This window comes from Engystomops pustulosus, chromosome 10 (assembly GCF_040894005.1).
Source record: "Engystomops pustulosus chromosome 10, aEngPut4.maternal, whole genome shotgun sequence".
NCBI classification, from domain to species: domain Eukaryota; kingdom Metazoa; phylum Chordata; class Amphibia; order Anura; family Leptodactylidae; genus Engystomops; species Engystomops pustulosus.
Window position 1 is genome coordinate 36,759,108 of NC_092420.1, and position 21,992 is coordinate 36,781,099.

The window sequence follows — 21,992 nt, forward strand, 5'->3', positions numbered from 1 at the left end:
ATGAAATGTCCAGGAGTTACTACATGTCTCACAGACGTCCTGTGGTAATGAATGCTGAATCCATGAGGTCAGGCAGGACTCAATAGTGCATGTCTGGCTACTGCTGACAAAATGTGAGGTGGTCGTATCAGAGGAAGCTATCTCATTTCTAAGGGAAAACATCACTACATTTATGAGAAATTATCTTCACACAGAAACATTTTTTTTTAATAACATCCAATTAAAGAAATGTTTAGATAAGGCAAATGAATTAAATTAAATGTAAATGCCCAATTCTAAAGTAAGGGGGGTTAAAATTGTAAAGTAAGGGGGGTTAAAATGTTTTTTATTGATTAAACATCACCAGGTGGATTCAAATTTGAGAACTTTCTTTAATGGGAAAACTACTTTAACATAATTATCCGAAGCCCACTCTCTTTCATCTAATATTATCGGTTCATTCAAACTCCCAATCCCGAGTTGACACTTTAATCCCTTCCCGACATGTGACGTAATAGTATGTCACACGTCGGGTGTGGGTGCATTGGTAGGGCTCACGGGCTGAGCCCGCTCCATAGCCGTAAGTCTTTGCTGCATATTGCAGCAAACACTTAATGGTAACACCCGCAATTGGTGCTACCCGTCCAACAAAAAAAGTGGAGGTCATTGGGGGGTTGATCGGTCGCCAGGACAGCCTTGGTCCTTCCGAAAACCCGAGGCTGTCATGTTTTAAACCATTGATTACTGCCATACTACTGAAGGATCGATCAGACAATCTAGGGCTAAAAATAGTAAAAAATTTTTTAAAAAGTGATATATTAAAAAAAAAAAATTAAAATCACCCCCCTTTCCCCAGAACACATTAGTTATCCCCGCGTCCAAAAATGCATGATCTATCAAAATATAATAACGTTTTTTCACTGCATGTAACCCCGTAACAGAAAATAGCACCCAAATCAAAAATGGCTTGGCTTGTGGTTCTTAGTGGCTTGTGAGCATAAGTGGAGTTGAAAAAAGCGGATTTTTGTGTGTGCTAAGAGTGAATCTGTGGTTTGGAGGATTTTGCATTGAGTATATAAGTAATAGCAAGGCACTTTTCTTAGTGTCACAATTTAAATAGCTTTTTGTTTTCCCTTTCTTTGCCTGTCTGCTAATTGGGAGGAGGGATTAGTGTTCACACCAGATAAATTAAGTGGAAGTAACTCAGTTTTGAGCTTGCTCAATTGTGGCTTGTGCTTCTAAATGGCTTGTGAGCATAAGTGGAGTTGAAAAAAGCGGAGTTTGAAAAAGAGGAGTCCACAGAACTGTAAGTAATCTACATTTTATATCTTTTTATTTATACACTCCTCACAGTTTTGTACCTGGGATATGGCTAGCAAGGTTGGTGGTATGCTCCAGTGCACACTCTTCCATATGTATACACTGCTGGAGCAGAAGTTCCAGGGTGAATACCGCTGCAACAGATGTGCCCATATCGTGTAAGAGATCTGGGGGAAGGTGTTGCATGTCTGCGAGCAATCGACAATTTTGAGAGGAGTATGCTGCTCACTGAGCAAGCAATAAGCGGGGTAGAAGTGGAGGGTGGAGATGAAAGCCAGCAGGGCCAGGTGGGTAGCTAGGTTACTGTAAATAGAGGGGGTAGAAAGGGATCCAAGAAAGGCCAATTCCGACTCTGAACATCCAAGCAAAATTGCAAAATGGTGTAATGATGTAAGGACTTCAGTGACAGAAATGGCAGCTCTAGCGGATCTTGCTCTCCCTAACAGCCGGGGGAGCAGACCAGCTAGTAGTAGGGTGGATGGGAGTGCAGGTAAGCCAAGGCAGGTAGTGGTTGTAGGGGACTCTATAATCAGGAAGACGGATAGAATAATTTGTCGCCAACACCGCCTCAACCGAATGGTTTGCTGTCTCACTTGTGCCAGAGTTCGGCATGCGGTGGAAAGGGTGGATAAACTACTGGGAGGGGGTGGGGATGACCCGGCTGTCGTGGTCCATGTTGGTAGCAATGACAGAATAGATGGTAGGTGGAGGAGCCTGAAGAATAATTTTAAAGAATTAGGTTCAAAGCTTAAGGGAAGGACCTCCAAGGTAGTATTATCCGGAATTCTACCTGTGCCATGCGCTACACAGAGCAGACAGCGGGACCTCAGGGAGTTAAATGCATGGCTCAGATCCTGGTGTAGATCAGAGGGATTTGGGTTCCTAGGGCATTGGGCTGACCTCATTGGGGTAAAACTGTTTTCCGCAGATAACTTGCACCTAAATAGAAGGGGGGCTGCTGTGCTGGGGGAGAAGATCCTAGCAGGGGTGGCGGAGTATTTAAACTAAGATTTGGGGAGGAGCAAAAGGAAGACACTGAAGGGGTAGACAGGTCAGAGAGGGGGCAGGTTATGTTGGTGGGTGGTGAGGTGGGCGGTGTATGGGGGACTAAGGTAATGGATAAGGAGATCCACAAGTTACAAAACAATAGTGAGGACAGGGGTGAACCTAGCCTCTTTGCTGCCTGAGGCGGGCTATAGAAAGACGCCCCCCCACCCCTCCGTATCCGTAGGACCAGACCCAATCATATTGGTTTGATGTGAAAATAAAGCAGTGCAAAATACATAGAACATCCCTCCATGTATAAAAAACACAGCGAGCTACCACAAAGAACGGTACACGCTCTGTGGCGGTACGCTCCATGTGCCACGTACACGCTCTGTGGCGGTACGCTGCATGTGCCCCATACACGCTCTGTGGCGGTACGCTGCATGTACCATGTACACGCTCTGTGGCGGCACGCTGCATGTGCCACGTACACGCTCTGTGGCGGCACGCTGCATGTGCCACGTACACGCTCTGTGGTGGCACGCTGCATGTGCCACGTAAACGCTCTGTGGCGGCACGCTGCATGTGCAACTTACACACTCTGTGGTGGTACGCTGCATGTGCCACGTACACGCTCTATGGTAGTACGCTGTATGTATCATATACTATATGGCTGTACACTACACATACATATAGCATATAGACATCATGCACACATACAGTACGTACACTATATACACACACACACCATATACACTCATACAGTATGCATATACACACACTCATCATACTGCATATACATGTATACAGCTATAAAAATAAACATACATATATACACATACATACATACACCCATCTAAGGATATAGGTACATATATACGTACACGGATGGAACCGTCTGCAGACGAGTGAAGCAGGCCGCGGACAGGTGAGACTGGCCAGGAGAGGCAGGCCGGGCGTCGCGGACGGGTGAGGCGAGCCACGATAGGGTGAGGCCGCGGCCGGGAGAGGCGGGCTGCAGATGGGCCTTAGAGGCGCGAGGCTGGCTGGGTGGCCAGCAGAGGCTGGCCTCAGACTAGTGAGGTGGGCCGGGAGGCTGGGGTCTGTGAAAGGGGGACGGGAGGTGGCCGCGGACAGGAGGGGTGGCTGGGCTGCCGAGGAAGGCAGGTTGGAGAGGCGGCCTGAGGGTGAAGGCGGGTCGGGCGGCCGGGAACGGAGTCGTCGGTGCGGTCACAAGAGAGGCCAAGCAAGTCAGTGACTGACCTGCATGGTGCCGCCCCCCTCGCCCACCAGGAGGCGCTGCCTCAACTTGCCTCTTGGTAGGTGTGCCCCTGAGTGAGGATATATGTGCCGATAAAATTACTTTAAATCAGATAAATTACTGTGGAAAATTAAAGTGTATGTTCACAAATGCCAGAAGTATCAAAGGCAAAATGGGAGAAACAGCTTGATGTTGTTGGTGTAGCGGAGACATGGCTCGATGCATCGCATGATTGGGGTGTTGAATATTAATTCAAGGTTTTACACTCTTTCGGAAAGACAGGGCAGATAGGAGGGGAGGTGGTGTATGTCTGTATGTCAGAAGAGACTTAAAAGCAATTGTGAATGAGACAGTGGTCTCAGAAGAGTGTGAGGAGGCTGACACTTTGGGTTGAAATTCAAAGCCAGAAGAGCTTTGAGAAAATTATTTTTGGTGTAATTTATAGACTCCCCAATATCTCTGAGGAAATAGAGGGTCACCTATATAAACAGATGAGGTGGGCTGCACAGGAGGGGACCGTAGTGATAATGGGAGACTTTAACTTTCCAAATATAAATTGGGAAAGTAAGTCTGTAAGAGGCTCCCTTTATTATGATAAAACAAACAGTAATATGGGAGAATTTTATAGGAGTTAGACAGAAGAGAGAGCACGGTGGCTCAGTGGTTAGCACTACAGCCTTGCAGCGCTGGTCAATATCTGCAAAGAGTTTGTATATTCTATCGGTGTTTGTGTGGGTTTCCTCCGGATCCTCCGCTACTGGTAGGTTGATTAGATTGTGAGCCCCATTGGGGACAGGGACTGACCTGGCAAGTTCTGTGCAGCACAGCGTAATCTGTGTGCGCTATATAAGTAAAGGAATTATTAATTATAATTATTATGATAAATATGAAAGATGATAGAAATTTCTAGACGCAGAACTATAAAGCAGATTATATATACAGAATATAGATATGAGAGATACATTTGTTCCAAACAGAAAATATTTACCTTCACATCTCCTAAATGTAATAGATGGACAAGTGTAGAGTTCACAGATGCCTCATATTGATATGTTCTCATGAATAAATCATCATAATATCACTAAAACTGAAATAACTAAATATCTGCTTTTCAGCTAGAAATTTTAAGACACAGTCACAACCTGCAAATATATCAATAAAACAGATTAAAGAGTAAAGGCGCCCGTAAAACCTATATAATTTTGAAAGCAGACAACCAGGCGATGCATTTGGCAATTAACATTTGACCACCGTCATGTAACTGTGACAAACACAAATTATTATGTTTGTACGTTCTTACATAAAACTCACATCGAACTGGAGATTTACGCACAAATAGGGATTTAAAAATAATAACACTTAATGACATGGTTTTGGGGAATCTTCCCCTTATTGTATAAATGGGTCTATGTCAGTTGACAAGACCTAGTCTCTTCACTTTGTTTTAAAACAGATGCATCAATACTGTATAACAATTTTGGACTATGTAACATTCATTAATGTTGTAAAAGCCTGAAAAACTGAAAAAACCCAATAAAAACACAGTTATATTAAAAATAATAACACAAAGTGAGCAGAATTATATATACCACAATACACAACATCAAGAATTTACACTCCCAAAAATGCTAAAACAAAAACCATGACATATTTGGTTGCTATCCACAAATATGTTTAAAAATATATAACACACAAAATAAAAATGCTCCTATTCTGTCAAAATCTATTTTTTTCCAGAAATCACCATCTAAACAAGAATCACTTTTAAATACATACACACTTCCACCTTCATGCAACTTTGCAGCAAACATTGCATGAAAATTCAAAATTTTCTCTAAAATATGTACAAATCCAGAATACTTTTTATAAAGAAAACATACTTTCCTAAAACAGTAAGATGTGAGGAGATCACACATACCCCACATGTGTATGTATATTCAGTAAAATATGCAGCAAAGGGAACATTATATATACACAGGGGACACCAGTAGAGATGAGCGAACATACTCGTCCGAGCTTGATGCTCGTTCGAGCATTAGCATACTCGAAACTGCTCGTTGCTCGGACGAATACTTTGCCCGCTCGAGAAAATGGCATCTCCCGCCGTTTTGCTTTTTGGCGGCCAGAAACAGAGCCAATCACAAGCCAAGAGACTCTGCACTCCACCCAGCATGACGTGGTACCCTTACACGTCGATAGCAGTGGTTGGCTGGCCAGATCAGGTGACCCTGGAATAGACTAGCCCCTGCCTGCGCTGCTCGGATCATTCTGTGTCTGGATGCCGCTAGGGAGAGAGCTGCTGCTGGTCAGGGAAAGCGTTAGGCTGTTCTATTAGAATAGTGTTAGGCAGGAGTGATTCTACAAGAACCCAACAGCCCTTCTTAGGGCTACAATAACGTTATACTTTTTTTTTTATTATTTGCTTGTGGCTGGGCTTGCTGGCACTAGTAGTGCAGCTAGTACCATATTGTGAGGAATTTGCAGGAGGACTTGCTACCGTTGTGTTTAGCTCTTAGTGACACACATATCCACCTCAAACACCAAAGTGGGACAATTTATTAGGGGTTTGAGTAGAATTAGGCAGTCTGCTGTTTTTTTTTTCTTTAGCTGTATTTCATTTTATAGCTCAAACTCATCTTGCAAAGCAGTGTGCTCTCATTGTAAGCTACAAAATAGCCATAGGAGAACCCCAACGGCTTACTTAGGCCTACAATAGCGTTATATTTTCCTTTTTTTTGTTTGCTTGTGGCTGGGCTTGCTGGCATTAGTAGTGCAGCTAGTACCATACTGTGAGGAATTTGCTGGGAGACCTGCGACCGTTGTGTTTAGCTCTTAGTGACACGCATATCCACCTCAAACACCGAAGTGGGACAATTTATTAGGGGTTTGAGTAGAATTAGGTAGAGTCTGCTGATTTTTTTTTTTTTTTACCTTTATTTCATTTTATAGCTCAAACTCATCTTGCAAAGCACAAAATCCAGTTGTGTGCTGTCAGTGTAGGTTAGAAACTAGCCATAGCAATAGGATAGCATCGTTTTGTTAAAAAAAATAAAAAGCTAAAAAAAAATAAACACAATTTTTTTTTTTTTCCAAGTTTACACTTTCATTTGGAAAATGTTTAACCCGAGGGCTAGGGGTAGAGGACGAGGGCGTGGTCGTGGGCGTCCAACTACTGCAGGGGTCAGAGGCCGTGGTCCTGGGCGGGGTGAGACACCACCTGCTGATGGGGGAGCAGGGGAACGCCGCAGAGGTACACTCCCTAGGTTCATCATGTCTCAAGTTACTGGGACTCGTGGTAGAGCACTGTTGAGGCCAGAACAGTGCGAAGAGGTGATGTCGTGGATTGCGGACAATGCTTCTAGCCATTTTTCCACCAGTCAGTCTTCCACGCAGTCCACCCATGTCACCGAAATCGGCACTCCTCCACCTCAGCCTCCTTCCCCCCAGTCTGCCCCCTCCCACCAAAATTTGGCATTTGAACCGGCATACTTTGAGGAACTGTTTTCTGGACCCTTCCCACAGTCACAAACCACTTGTCCTGCTGCTGCTGAGCTATTTTCCGATGCCCAGGTTTTCCACCAGTCGCAGTCTGTGGGTGATGATGACATTATTCACGTAGTGGAAGAAGTGTGTAAAGAGGTGTCGGACGATGAGGAGACACGGTTGTCAGACAGTGGTGAAGTTGTTGTCAGGGCAGGAAGTCCGAGGGGGGAGCAGACTGAGGGATCGGAGGATGATGAGGTGACAGACCCAAGCTGGGTTGATAGGCCGGGTGAACACAGTGCTTCTGAGACGGAGGCGAGTCCTATAGCAGAACAGGTTGGAAGAGGCAGTGGTGGGGCCAGACGGAGAGGCAGGGCCAGAGCTGGTGCATCAGCGCCAAATGTTGCCCGTAGTCAAGCTCCCGTGGCGAGGGCTAGATTTTCAGAAGTCTGGAGGTTCTTTAAAGAAACACCGGATGACCGACGGACTGTGGTGTGCAACCTTTGCCAAACCAGGATCAGCAGGGGTTCCACCACTACTAGCTTAACTACCACCAGTATGCGCAGGCATCTGAATGCTAAACACCCCACTCAATGGCACCAAGCCCGTTCACCTCCGGCCGGGCACACCACTGCTCCTTCCCCTGTGTCATCTGCTAGTCAGCCCACTGCCCAGGACCCCGGCCCAAACATCTCCCGTGCGAAAACCCCATCTTCGCCTCCACGATCCTCCACAGCATCCACCAGCGTTCAGCTCTCCATACCCCAGATGCTGGAGCGCAAAAGGAGGTATAGCGCAACCCACCCACACGCCCAAGCCCTCAACGTCCACATCTCCAAGTTGCTTAGCCTGGAGATGCTGGCCTATAGGCTGGTAGAGACCGAGGCCTTTCGAAACCTCATGGCGGCGGCCGCCCCTCGGTATTCGGTCCCCAGCCGCCACTACTTTTCCCGATGTGCCGTCCCAGCCCTGCACAAGCACGTGTCAGAGAACATCCTCCGTGCCTTGACCAACGCCGTTTCTGACAAGGTCCACCTGACCACGGACACGTGGACGAGTGCTGCCGGGCAGGGCCACTATATATTGCTGACGGCACATTGGGTTAACTTGGTGGAGGCTGGGACCGAGTCTGACCCTGGGGCTGGTCATATACTGCCGACGCCGAGGATTGCGGGGCCTACCTCGGTCCAGGTCTCAAAGGCCTACTATGCCTCCTCCCACCCCTCCTCCACCTCCTCCTCTGAATTACCATCCGTGGGCATGGCGCCATCAGTCGGTAGCTCTAGGCACAGCAGCAGTGCCATCGCTAAGCGACAGCAGGCGGTGCTCAAACTGCTGAGCCTAGGCGATAAAAGGCACATCGCCCAAGAGTTATTACAGGGCATCACGGCGCAGACTGATCTGTGGCTGGCACCGCTGAACCTGAAGCCAGGCATGGTTGTGTGTGACAACGGCCGTAACTTGGTGGCAGCTCTGCAACTCGGCAGACTGACACATGTGCCATGCCTGGCCCATGTGTTAAATCTCATAGTTCAGCGTTTCCTCAAGACATACCCCAATCTGTCTGATTTGCTCACGAAGGTGCGCCGCATCTGTGCGCATTTCAGGAAGTCCAGCACAGATGCTGCCACTCTCAGGGCAGCGCAGCGCCGCCTCCAACTGCCTGCTCACCGACTGTTGTGCGACGTGCCCACGAGGTGGAATTCAACACTAACCATGTTATCCAGAGTTTACCAGCAGCGCAGAGCGATTGTAGACTGCCAGATGTCAACTTCCACCAGAACTGGTAGTCAGGTCAGTCAGCTTCCTCAAGTCTACAATGAGGAGTGGACGTGGATGTCTGATATCTGTCAGGTGCTGAGTAACTTTGAGGAGTCAACACAGATGGTCAGTGGTGATGCCGCCATCATCAGCCTCACCATCCCGCTGCTTGGCCTGTTGAAAAACTCTCTGGTCAGCATGAAGTCGGAAGCTTTGCGCTCGTCACAAGAGACGGGGGAAGAAGATTCCCTTGTTGATAGCCAAAGCACCCTTAGGTCTGTTTCTCAGCGCATATTGGAGGAGGTGGAGGTGAAGGAGGATGAGGAGGAAGAGGAGGAGAATGTTGGCGAGACAGAAGAGGGGACCATTGTTCAGTCCTTCACTGTTCAGCGTGTATGGGCAGAAGAAGAGGAGTTGGAGGAGGAGGAAATGGACAGTCAGGCCAGTGAGGGGAGTGAATTCTTGCGCGTTGGGACTCTGGCGCATATGGCAGATTTCATGCTAAGCTGCCTATCCCGTGACCCTCGCGTTCAAAGAATTTATTCCAGCACCGATTACTGGGTATTCACTCTCCTGGACCCACGGTACAAGCAAAATCTTTCCACTCTCATCCCTGGAGAGGAAAGGAGTGTGAGAATGCATGAATACCAGCAGGCCCTGGTGCACAAGCCTCCACACGTCGTCTTTTTAGCTGCCTTCACACGTTGTCTCCATTGCTACCTCCACACGTCATCGCAATAGCTGCCTCCAAAAGTAGTCCATATAGCTGCCTCCATAGATGGTTCCCTTATCAAACGAGCTGTGTCAGGCAGAATTTTGGATTGTTTTCATGGCTTCCATGTTAACTTTGTCGCCACCCTGCTGTGTAATCCACAAAATATACTGGCAAACTTTTATCATTTACCAATATTATTTCAGCGCTTCTTGCGCATCTGTTTACATTCCCCTTACCCGCCAGAACCCAAACTTATAAGAACGCTACTACACTTGATCTTATACAAAAGGTTCTTAGAAGTGCTGTTTGGGGAGTAGCCTAGAGACAGGGGCTTGGATTGGCGAAAGCTCGCCTGGCAGCGGAGCGCCAGCTCCATCCCAAGATCCAACTAACATAGTTTTAACTGCAGCACCTTTAATCTACTACTAGTTCACTGCCTCCATACATGGTCCCCTTATCAAACGAGCTGTGTCAGGCAGAATTTTGGGTTGTTTTCTTGGCTTCCTCATCAAACTTGTTAACTTTGTCGCCACCCTGCTGTGTAATCCACAAAATATACTGGCAAACTTTTATCATTTACCGATATTATTTGAGCGCTTCTTGCTCACCTCCTTTGGTTCCTCTCTGCCACCCATTGGTTTTAAGCCTGAGTCCATTTGGGGTATGTTGCCAAGACACTCTCTAGCCTGCCGCTGCTGCCGCTGCCTCTGCGTAGTCCCCTATAGTGTCAGGGTCAATTATTGGATGTCTTAGATGCTATCTAGCCTCATTCGGTCACTCTGTCATTGCCATGCTGTTGCCCATACTTTTGGCATAATGGTGCGATTAAGCAGCCTCAGAGGCATCCATGCATGCTGCCCCTGCTGTTTCCTGTCCATTTCCGTGGTGTTTCCATCCTTTTCTGAGGTTCCCAGGTGCTTGGCCAAGCTTCCCTGTGCAGATCCTTGGTCCCCTTGAAAAATGCTCGAGTCTCCCATTGACTTCAATGGGGCTCGTTATTCGAGACGAGCACTCGAGCATCGGGAAAAGTTCGTCTCGAATAACGAGTACCCGAGCATTTTAGTGCTCGCTCATCTCTAGACACCAGACAATTTTTGCAGAAAATTGCACTGAGCGTCACACAGATCTATCATTGTTTGCTCCCTTACACAATGGTCACCCAAATAAATAACTATAGATCCATAAACCAAGCAAATGAGATAACAAAAGTCACTTTTAGATGTGTGCCATTGTATTAGCCTTACAATAACAAAACCCTCCGCGCTTCATAAGAAAGTGAGAGAGAAAGTCATAACATAGGTGTAAATAATGGAGGGTGGTATGAAATAAATACTTTATTCCAGAACATGTGTGTGTTTTTGATGTTACATATAACTTTATGGACATTTTCTGGGTCGCAGTGTTTATATGTAGTGACATCAGGACCTATTGTTAGCACTTGCGATTATTTGCCCCAATCCGCCTGTGGGGCGGGAAGGGGGGCATGGCCCTCCAAGCGGAGGGGGCACTCGGCCAAGAGTGAGCCGGGCGGGACTTTACTGTCTCCGCGCCATCGCACTCGCTGCCACGGGCCACTTTTCATATTCATTTTTCTACACCAGAGAGGACAGGATTAAACGCTGAACAGCCAGCTGCCCCAATACATCAAGAGGCTGCGAATATGCAGCAGCGGGGATGTCATATGCTGGCGCACGAGCGCCAGCGTATGATAAATATGCCCCAATATTTCCATTATCTGTGAGGTGCAGCAGCTCCTGTGTGCAGCAAATTCTCCCTGTAGGCTAATGGCTAAGAATCTGGAGGGGGGTGCACACTTCAGAGGGCTGTATCTCTGGCTCTGTGACATATAGAACCTCACTTCTTTTTTCCAATGAAAGAAATTTCTTTCCTATGAAAGAAATTGTGTTACTAAGTTTCAGGAAAACAGATACATTAACTGTTAAAATATGTTTGGAAGTGATTTTTATATTTAAGAATCGCACCTCATATTCTCACTTTAAACCTGAATATCTCTAGATCCATGACACCTATCCTCTTTCGGGCAAATGCCCACTTTGCCTACCCATAGCGCCGGCCCTGGTCAGGGCTCTTCTTCATCTGTGAAGGGAAGACATTTTATCAACTTTCTGCAGGATAATTTTATGGTCCAGCTTGTAGAAGATCCCACAAGAGTTGATGCATTGTTGGACCTTGTGATGCATTGTTGGACCGTTTCTAACAATGCGGAGATTTTCCAAAATGTCAGTGTCCAGGAACTCCTTGGGAACAGCGATCATAACATAACATAACAACTATTTTCCTCTTAAACTGTAAAAAGCAGAAACAGGTGGGAAAAATCGTTTGAATTTTAAGAAGGCTAATTTCCAGAAATTCTACAATTATACTTGGCTTACAGCTACACGTGGGTTACAGCTACAGTTAAAAGGCTTTCAATACTTACAAAAAACTTACCAAAATCTGTAAAAAGGAAATCAAATGAGCCAAAATACAAAATGAAAGACAGGTGGCTAGAGATAGCAAAACAAATCCGAATAAATTTTTTAAGTATATCAATGCAAAAAAAAGGGTCAGAGCAGGTTGAACCCCTATATTCTGAAAATGGGCCATTGGTGACTGGAGACCAAGAGAAGGCGGAGATACTTAATGGGTTTTTTAGCTCCGTTTATACGATAGAAAAAAGAACTTCTGAAATGGGTGGTGCCAGTGCGGGTCATGCATCCTGTAATACACTAGACTGGCTGAATGTAGACATGATCCAATCTAAGCTCAATAAAATGTATGTGTACAAGGCTCCTGGACCAGATGGGTTACACCCCAGGGTTCTTAAAGAACTCCGTTCTGTTATTGCTGTACTGCTGTCTAAAATCTTCAGGGATTCCATAATGTCTGGTGTGGTGCCAAGTGACTGGCGCAAGGCAAATGTGGTGCCAATATATAAAAAGGGCTCTAGAAATTTGCCAGGCAATTACAGGCCTGTAAGCTTAACTTCCATTGTGGGGAAAATATTGGAAGGGTTAGTAAAAGACTATATACCGGAGTATGTGACATCAAATAGTATAATAAGTGACAGCCAGCATGGGTTTACTAAGAATAGAAGTTGTCAGACTAACCTGATCTGCTTCTATGAAGAGGTGAGCTGGTGCCTGGATGGAGGGGCAGCTGTGGATATTGTTTTCTTGGACTTTGCAAAGGCATTTGACACTGTCCCACATAGACGCCTGCTGGGTAAAATTAGGGCTATTGGTTTGGCAGAAACCATTTGCAATTGGATTGAGAACTGGCTGAAGGATCGTATCCAGAGAGTTGTGGTCCATGATTCCTACTCAGAATGGTCACCAGTTATGAGTGGAGTACCCCAGGGTTCTGTGCTTGGCCCACTACTATTTAATATATTAATTAATGATATAGAGGTAGGAATTAATAGCACTGTATCTATTTTTGCAGATGACACCAAGCTGTGTAGTGTAATACGGTCTATGGAGGATGTTCATAGACTGCAGGGGGACTTGGACAAACTGAATGTTTGGTCATCCAATTGGCAAATGAGGTTCTGCACCTGGGGCTAATAATCCAAAGGCAAAATATGTCCTTGGGGGAGTAAATCTGGGAGAGTCCCTTGTTGAGAAGGACCTGGGGGTACTAGATGATCATAAATTGAATAACAGCATGCAATGTCAATCAGCTGCCTCTAAAGCCAGTAGGATCTTGTCACCTGGAATATGCTGTCCAATTCTGGGCACCGGTCCATAAAAAGGATGCCCCGGAGCTGAAGAGTGTTCAACGTAGAGCCACAAAAATTATTAGGGGTATGGAGGGTCTTAGTTATGAGTTAAGATTAAAACAACTAGATTTATTTAGTCTGGAAAAGAGACGACTACGAGGGGATATGATTAATTTATTTAAATATATGAATGGTCCATACAAAAAATACGGTGGTAAGTTGTTTCAGTTTAAATCAAATCAAAAGATGAGGGGGCACTGTCTCAGTCTGGAGAAATCAAGGTTTAATCACCAGAGGCGACAGGGCTTTTTTTACTATGAGAACTGTCAATCTGTGGAATAGCCTGTCTCAGACGCTGGTCACAGCAGGGACAGCAAAGAGCTTCAAGAAGGGTCTAGATGCCTTTTTACACCTAAATAACATTGATGGTTATGTTATATACAATGGTTTCCCCTAAATCCCTTCTTCATGCAAACCCTTCCCTTCCTTGATGGACAAGTGTCTTTTTTCAACCGTACAAACTATGAAAATGCCAGTTTTTTGAAAACTATAAAAAATTCTATAAAAAGTCATCAAAATGTTGTACAGTCCTAAAAATGGAACACCGAATGTTATCTTCGTACATGTATGAAAGTTATTAGTGCCAGAAGATGGCAAAATTAAAAAAAAATAAAAAATAAATTTGTACAGGAGGTTTTCATTTTTGTAAATGCATGAAAAAATTATAAAACCTATACAAATGTAGTATTCCTGTGACCGTATAGACCCAAAGAATGAAGTAGACATATCATTTGGGGCGCAGAGTAAAATCCTTAAAATCCAAGCCCACAAGAAAACGTCTCAAATGAGTCCTTTACCCATTTTCACCGCATTTGGAATGTTTTCCCGCTTCCCAGTACACGGCATAGAATATTAACACCATCACCATGAAGAGCAATTTGCTACGCATAAAACAAGCCATTACACAGCTCTGTACATGGAAAAATTTTAAAAAGTTATTGATTTTTTTGAAGGTGGGGAGTGAAAAAGGAAAACGCAAAAATTAAAAAGAAGTGTCGAAGAGGTTAAGAATCTCTAGTTTAGTAATATAACTTAACCCCATAGCGCAATAAGACGTACCCTTACGTCTTGCTGCGCATGGGGGAGTATGAAGAGGGCTCACGGGCTGAGCCCTCTTCATACTCACCGGGCATTTGCTTCATAATGAAGCAAACACCCGTTGCTAACACCTGCAATCGGTGCTTGCACCGATCGCGGGTGTTGACCCTTTGATTGCCGCCGGCATTAAAAAGCCAAGCGCCGCCATCTTGGCTCCGATCGTCACTCCCCGTGACGTCACCGATCCGTTGTCATGGCAGCCTCGGATCACATAAAGATGCGAGGCTATCATGATCTAGGCTATCTATTACAATGTTCGATCTGCACATTGTAATAGATGGTATGCAAAATCCCCATATACTGCCATACTGTAGTATGGCAGTGTATGGTAGGATCAATCAGACAACCTAGGGTTAAAGTACCCTAGGGAGTCTGAAAAATAGTAAAAAAAATAAAATAAAAAAAAGTAAAAAAAAAAAATTATATTAAAAAAACATAAAAATTCAAATCACCCTCCTTTCCCTAGAACTGATATAAATAAACAGTAAAAATCCTAAACACATTAGGTATCGCGCGTCCGAAAAATGCCCGGTCTATCAAAATATAATAACCGTTTTTCACTGTGTTTTACCCCTTAGCGGAAAATAGCGCCCGAAGTCGCAAATTGCATTTTTTTGCCATTTTGAAAAATAGAAAAAATTCTATAAAAAGTGATCAAAAGGTCGCACAGTCCTAAAAATAAAAGCGTTGAAAACGTCATCAGAAGTCGCAAGAAATGACACCAACCACTGCTCTGTACACTAAAGTATGAAAAAGTTATTAGCGCAAGAACACTGTAAAGTGAAGAATTTTTTTTCTGTACAGGAGGTTTTAATTTTTGTAAATGTATGAAAACATTATAAAACCTATACAAATTTGGTATCCCCGTGATCGTATTGACTGAATGAATGAAGTAGATCTGTCATTTGGGGCGCACAGTGAAAGCTGTAAAAACCAAGCCCACAAGAAATGGCGCAAATGTGTTTTTTCATCATTTTCACTGCATTTAGAATTTTTTTCCTGCTTCCCAGTACACGGCATGTAATATTTAATACCATCACTACGAAGTGCAATTTGTTACGCAGAAAATAAGACATCACACAGCTCTGTACATGGAAAAATAAAACAGTTATAGATTTTTGAAGGTGGGGAGTGAAAAATAAAAACGCAAAAACGAAAAAGGGCCTGGTCCTTAAGGGGTTAAGGGTCCAAAGGCTTAAAATATAAAACATCTCATGAAATATTGGATCTTAAAACTGCTGAGAAATTTAAAACTTGTAATGGTGTAGAAGAAAGCTGCAAATCTTTTCATTATAAAATGATCTAATTAAAAACAAATGAAGAGGATCATTTAAAAATTATGGTAACAAGGAAAGGAGTAGAAAGAAAAAAAAATTGTCAAAAGCTATAAAAATGCAATTGCTAAATTACAATAATACTCATCTTTACAATATTTCCCACTAGGTAATGGATCTTATGGCAATGGTCTTTATGCACAGACATAGGAAATAGGAGACTCAGTACATGAGTACATAAGTTAAGAGTGGTTTAAAATATTGTACAGACGGTCCCCTACTTAAGAACACCCGACTTACAGCCGACCCCTAGTTACAAAAGGACCTCTGGTAATTGGTAATTTACTGCCCCAGGCTACAATAAAAAGCTATAATAGTTATTAAAGGTGTCTGCAATGAAGCTTTATTGTTATTCCTGGTTCTTAAAAACAATCCAACATTTTTAAAATCCGACTGTCACAGAGACAGAAAAAAAATATGTGTCTGGAGTTACAATTATAAAATATACTGTTCCGACTTACATACAAATTCAACTTAAAGGAAACCTACCACTTCTGACGGTAGGTATGAGATACAAACACCGGGCACCAGCTCAGGGTGAGCTGGTGCCGGTGCTTAGTCTCGTTAGTGTTAAAACCGCGGTATCGCGGTTTTAACACTTTTGAAACTTTCTAGCAGAAACTGCTTCGGCGCTTCGTGCACACGATCGTGCGCGCGCCTACATTGGAAACGCCGCAGGCGTTGCGCGCGCACGATCGCGCGCAGCGCCGAAGCAGTTTCTGCTAGAAAGTTTCAAAAGTGTTAAAACCGCGATACCGCGGTTTTAACACTAACGAGACTAAGCACCGGCACCAGCTCACCCTGAGCTGGTGCCCGGTGTTTGTATCTCATACCTACCGTCAGAAGTGGTAGGTTTCCTTTAAGAACAAACCTAAAGAATCTATCTTGTACGTAACCCGGGGACTGCCTGTACTTTTTATACATTAGGATCGCATTAGTGCATATATTGCAGTGCTGATATACAGTATTATTTTATTATTATTATTATTATTATACAATTATTCAGAATAATATGATTAATATGATAATGATAATATGAGAGGGTTATGATTGCCTGATCTTCTGAAACTTTTCTTATTGTAATAAATATATACCGTATGTATATATTTGAAGAGTGTACAAGCTTCCATACCATCCCACAAGTAATGAACTTTGTAAGTTTACCAGGCATAATATTCTTTTTCCTTTTTCACTGAAGAGAGAATAACACTTTTCTATTTAAGCAAATAAGCTTTTTGGTGCAATGTCTGTGCAGGTAAATTCCCTTTAAGGGAGAAAAAAAAAATAATGTATCTGATGATAATGCAAAATTTCTACATTTTCATTGCTGCAACAAGATGCAGGAATAGACATTTACATAAATAGCATCCTTAGAGAATTCAATACATGTTGTGACTCTACCATGCATAGCCATTTAAAGGTGCTGCCAAGCTTTAACATGCCTACTGTTCAGGAGTCACATACATAACTTATCTGTTCTGTATATTTACAATCCACAGATTCATACAATGAACTTGTTGGCTCTTGCACAGAAGTTGCTAATTATGTATGGCATTTTAGCAGCACTAAATGTTTAGGATATATTAAATATATAATAAATAAAGGACATAATGATAACATCAATAGCTCATACCTTCCCTTCCTAGAGCATTTCGGAGATCAGTTCGGAGCACTGACAACCCAAGTTCTACAGCTCCTTTAATAGATAATAGATTCCATTCTGTTGTTGGGTCATTCAGTATAATCATATTTAGCGTGTAGTTTCCGTGGCTGCAGCTTGAAGTCACCAAGGATGGCAAACACAGCAGATGCATGAACAAACACAACACTGGCTTTGCCATGTTTCTTCAACCATATTCTATGAACAATTTGCCAGGATATCACTGATGAACTCCAAATAACAGAACTGCAAGGGTAACTGTAATTACAGGTTACTTCCTTCTACTCCTATCTCATAATTGTCTGGTGACACATTAACTAGAGTAGATAACAAAAAGATAAAAGTCATTACACTTTGGCAGAAAACTGATCATGCCAATGAAATACTACTTATAATTACTGCACCAGGGGAACTTATAGTCATTAAGAACTCATTAAAACAGCAGATAACCAAATAAAGCAATAACTAAATAGTAAATATATTTGATAAGAAATTGACCAAATGTGCTCACTACACAAGTGCTGAAGAGGCAGGAGGCAAGATGAGACGGTGTAAAAGTCTGTAAAGCCAGATCACAGAGGGGGCTAGAGTAGCCCCTTAGGCATATTACCATAATTTAAAAAGTTGGTTTTAGAAGGATAACAAATACAAGGCCATGGATAACAAATACAAGATTTCCACTGTCACAGTGCCTGGATCTATTAGTAAGTGCCCTTTGTTTATCATGCTTGATTTTGATACTAGATTTCCATTAAAGGGAATCTTTCCGGCACATCTAGTCCCCCAAACCAAAGGTCCTACCTCATTTACAGTAATGTGTTGCTCTGAATGATAACCTTTAGAAAATTAACCCCCACTCTGCATTGTAATTGTATTATTAACCCCTTCCCGACATTTGACGTAATAGTACTGCATCGCGGGAGGTGCGTTCCCGCAAAATGCAGTACTATTACGTCATGCTTCTGGCACCGGCTCCTGAACGGAGCATGCGCCAGAAGCTGCGTTTGTCAGCTATATATTATAGCCGACACCTGCCTCTAACACCAGCGATCGGAGATTTCTGTATTACACTGTGTAATGTGAAGAAGAGCTTGAACAAGTGATCAGTGGATCGCTTGTTCAAGCTAACCTGTAAAAGTTAATAAAAAATGTTAAAAACATTACATAAAATAATTTTTTAATAAAAAGAATTAAATAAAGTTAAAGTCCCCTAAACACAAATATTCCCTATACACATGCAATAAAGTGAAAAAAACACAAAATCGCCAAAAAAACCCACATATTTGGTATCGCCGCGTCCGTAACAATCCGTGCAATAACTCAGAAACATTATTGGACCCGCTCGGTGAACGCCGTAAAAAAAACCCGAAAAACACACAAAAATGTTCTAAAAAGTGATAAAAAAAGTTATGTGCGCAAAAATGGTACCACTGAAAAGAACAACTCAACACGTAAAATATAAGCTCTAAACTAGCTCTGTCAACCAAAAAATATTAAAGTTACGTCTCCGAAAAGATGGCAATGCAAAAACAAATGAGATTTCCTCTATATTAGTTTTTATCCAGTAAAATTGTAAAAATAAATGAAAAACTATATAAATGAGGTATCACCGTAATCGTAGTGACCTATAGAATAAAGATAATATAGTATTTTTAGTGAACGATGTACGATCCCCAAAAAATACGAAAAGAAAGTAAACCAAGATTGACAATTTTCTTTTCACCCATACATTCAAGAGTTAATAAAATCTCATCAATAAGCTAATGACCCACTAAATTGAAGTATTTGTAAAGTGCATCTCATGTCGCAGAAAATAAGCCCTTATATGTCCAAATTGCCAAAAAAATAAAGATAATGCATAAAAAACCATGTCAACATAAATTAGACATTTAGTGAATGTTAGTTATTACGTTTTTTTGTGGTTATGGCTATGTTATGACTAATTTTTCAAAATTTTCACCAAATATCTGATTTTCTCATAAATAAATGCAAAACATACCACCAAAATTTTTCAACTAAAATGAAGTATCAAAGCATCAAAGTGTCACGAGAAAACAATTTTAAAATCACTTGGATATGTTAAAGCGTTCCGAAGTTATAACCACTTATAGTGACACAGGGCAGATTTGAAAAAATGGGCCGTGTCAGGAAGGTGAAAAGTGGCTTCAGCGTTAAGGGGTTAAATGCTTAGTAAATAATAAGTAGCAAAAAAGACAGAACAGACATAAAGGCTTCAAAAAACTAAATTATTTTATTGACAAAAATATTACTTAAAAAAAGAAACAAGCTGATTAAAAACATCTTGAAATTGTACATCCGTACATCAAGCATGAACTTCAGCTTCTCAATTAGCCAAACCAGTTTCCTACACTATACTGAAAAAACCCAACCAATTCGAAACAGTGCTGTCTCGTAACATAACCGGTCCAGCGGGATGTTGAATAAGTAGGACCCACTAATCCTGCAATCTGTATAGGTTCGATAGGACAAATACCTTTAAGGAAGAGTATTATGCCTTATATAAGATGTCCTTCCTTTAGAAAAGCCATCATCTACAAGCCCCATTTGGTACTGCAACTGCTCAATATCTGCCTGAGAAGGAATGTTACTAATGGAGACCAATAATATGCATTGTTATTATAATATTATACAGAGTTACTGGTTGGATTGAGCTTGCCACCTCACAAGGGGAGGTTATAAAAGCTCTGACTCTTAGATCTTACTGCCCATGATAGAATAAGTAGCACATGGGTCCGAGGCCTGCTGTCCAGACACTTACAACTGAGCTCAGCAGGACCCTGAACTATACCGACCTGCCTCTGAATGCCACATCATGTCATCAGGCTTCCTGAAGGTCATGCTTGATGTCAATACCTGCCTTACAAGGTAGCAGAAAAAGGCGTGGGTTTCCTTATTCCATCCTGGAAAACCCATTTGCTTTTTTTTCTAGAAAATGTATAGACACACAACATCCACAGCCATCTTAAGGGCCTGTCCAGAACTTACCTCCTCAAAGAAGCTGATCAGATTAGTCTGATTAGACAGGACCAATAACTGATAAAAATGCTGGGTGATCCTGGGTTATTAGGTTATGTACAGTGAGTAGAGATTGGTGAATGAGTGAAAATTCGATTAGACCCGGTTCGCTAAATTTTCTGAGAAAATTTGTTTCGAACCGAATCAAAATCTCGGCATGTTACGTAACGGTACATCACATGCCAGGTGTGGGTGCATGGAGAGGGCTCACGGGCTGAGCCCTCTCCATAGCCGGTTAGTCTTTGCTGCATATTGCAGCAAAGGCTTACTGGTAACACCTGTGGTCTGTGCTAGCAGAGCGCTGACGTCACGTAATTAGGGAGCGGCGATCCATCGCCATGATAGCCTCAGGTCTTCCGAAGACCCTAGGCTGCATCAGTTTAACCCCTTCATTACAATGTGTGATCAGCACATTGTAATGAATGAGGGAAATCCCCATATGCTGCTATAATGTAGTGTGGCAGTATATGATAGGATCGATCAGACAACCTAGGGGTAAAGTACCCTAGGGAGTCTGAAAATTAGTAAAAATAAAAAAAGTTTAAAAAAAATAATAAAAAAAGCTAAAAATTCAAATCACCCCCCCTTTCCCTAGAACTGATATAAAAATAAATAAAACGTAAAAATCATAAACAAAATAGGTATCGCTGCATCCTAAAATGCCTGATCTATAAAAACATTTTTTTCACTGCGTTTACCCCGTAACGGAAATAAGTGCCCTAAGTCAAAAATGGCACTTTGAAAGAAATTCAATAAAAAGTGATCAAAAGTTGGTATAGTCTTTAAAATGATAGCAATGAAAACCTCATCAGTCTAAAAAAATGACATCACCAAACTATAAAAAAAGCTATTAGCGCCAGAAGATGGCAAAATAAAAAATAAATAAATGGAGGGGTGATGGATTTACACATATATCTATGTCTCTTATATCTTATAGGCCATATTTTTGGCTGCTTAGGATTTTGTGCTTCTACAGTCTCAAGTACATTCCCATGTTTTCATGTGCCCATACCCCTCTTTTTCTTTATGGGGCTATCTTTTCCCTTATTCATTGTTCTTGATGTCACAATTGTATCAGACAATTGTGCATTCTGGCATCCGATTGCTGTATTTAATACTGAGTTACTGCTTCTTTGTTATAGTTCCTCACTTGGACTGCCTTCAGCTGTCCAAGTTTAATGTTTTCCTATACTGGTATTGTAGATAGTGGTAGAGGATTTGTCCTTAAATTACTCTGATGTCCCTTGGGGTCAGTTTTTTGGGCTATTTTAAAGAAAAGGTGCAAAAGTAAAGCCCTCATTGAGACCTCTGGGATTTAATGTGCGAAGACGATAAATCCATTGTGCTTCGATCTGCATGAGTCGTTTGTCTATGTTTCATCGTCTTTCTCCCGTCTTGAGCTGGTCAATTCCCCAGAATCGCAGTTGTTTTAGATCTCCATGTGCACCAGTTTCATGTGTTTTGTTAGGGTAGTGTCTTTATCTGTGCTTATTGTGCTTAAATGCGATGACATTCTCCTTCGTAGTTCTTGTACAGTATTTCCCACGTATAGTTTGGGATATTTACACTGTGCTATA

The 21,992-nt window shown here is 42.6% G+C and overlaps 1 protein-coding gene across 2 annotated transcripts in view; it reads right to left on the reverse strand.

Moving 5' to 3' along the window:
- Positions 1-17,601, reverse strand: part of GUCY2C (guanylate cyclase 2C) — a 133,855-nt gene extending 116,254 nt beyond the window's left edge. For both annotated transcript variants that reach the window (XM_072127960.1, XM_072127959.1), the window contains exon 1: positions 17,353-17,601. In XM_072127960.1, coding sequence (XP_071984061.1) covers positions 17,353-17,560 — 208 coding nt within the window. In that variant the 5' untranslated portion in view covers positions 17,561-17,601. The remainder of the gene's footprint in view (positions 1-17,352) is intronic.
- Positions 17,602-21,992: the final 4,391 nt, after the last annotated feature.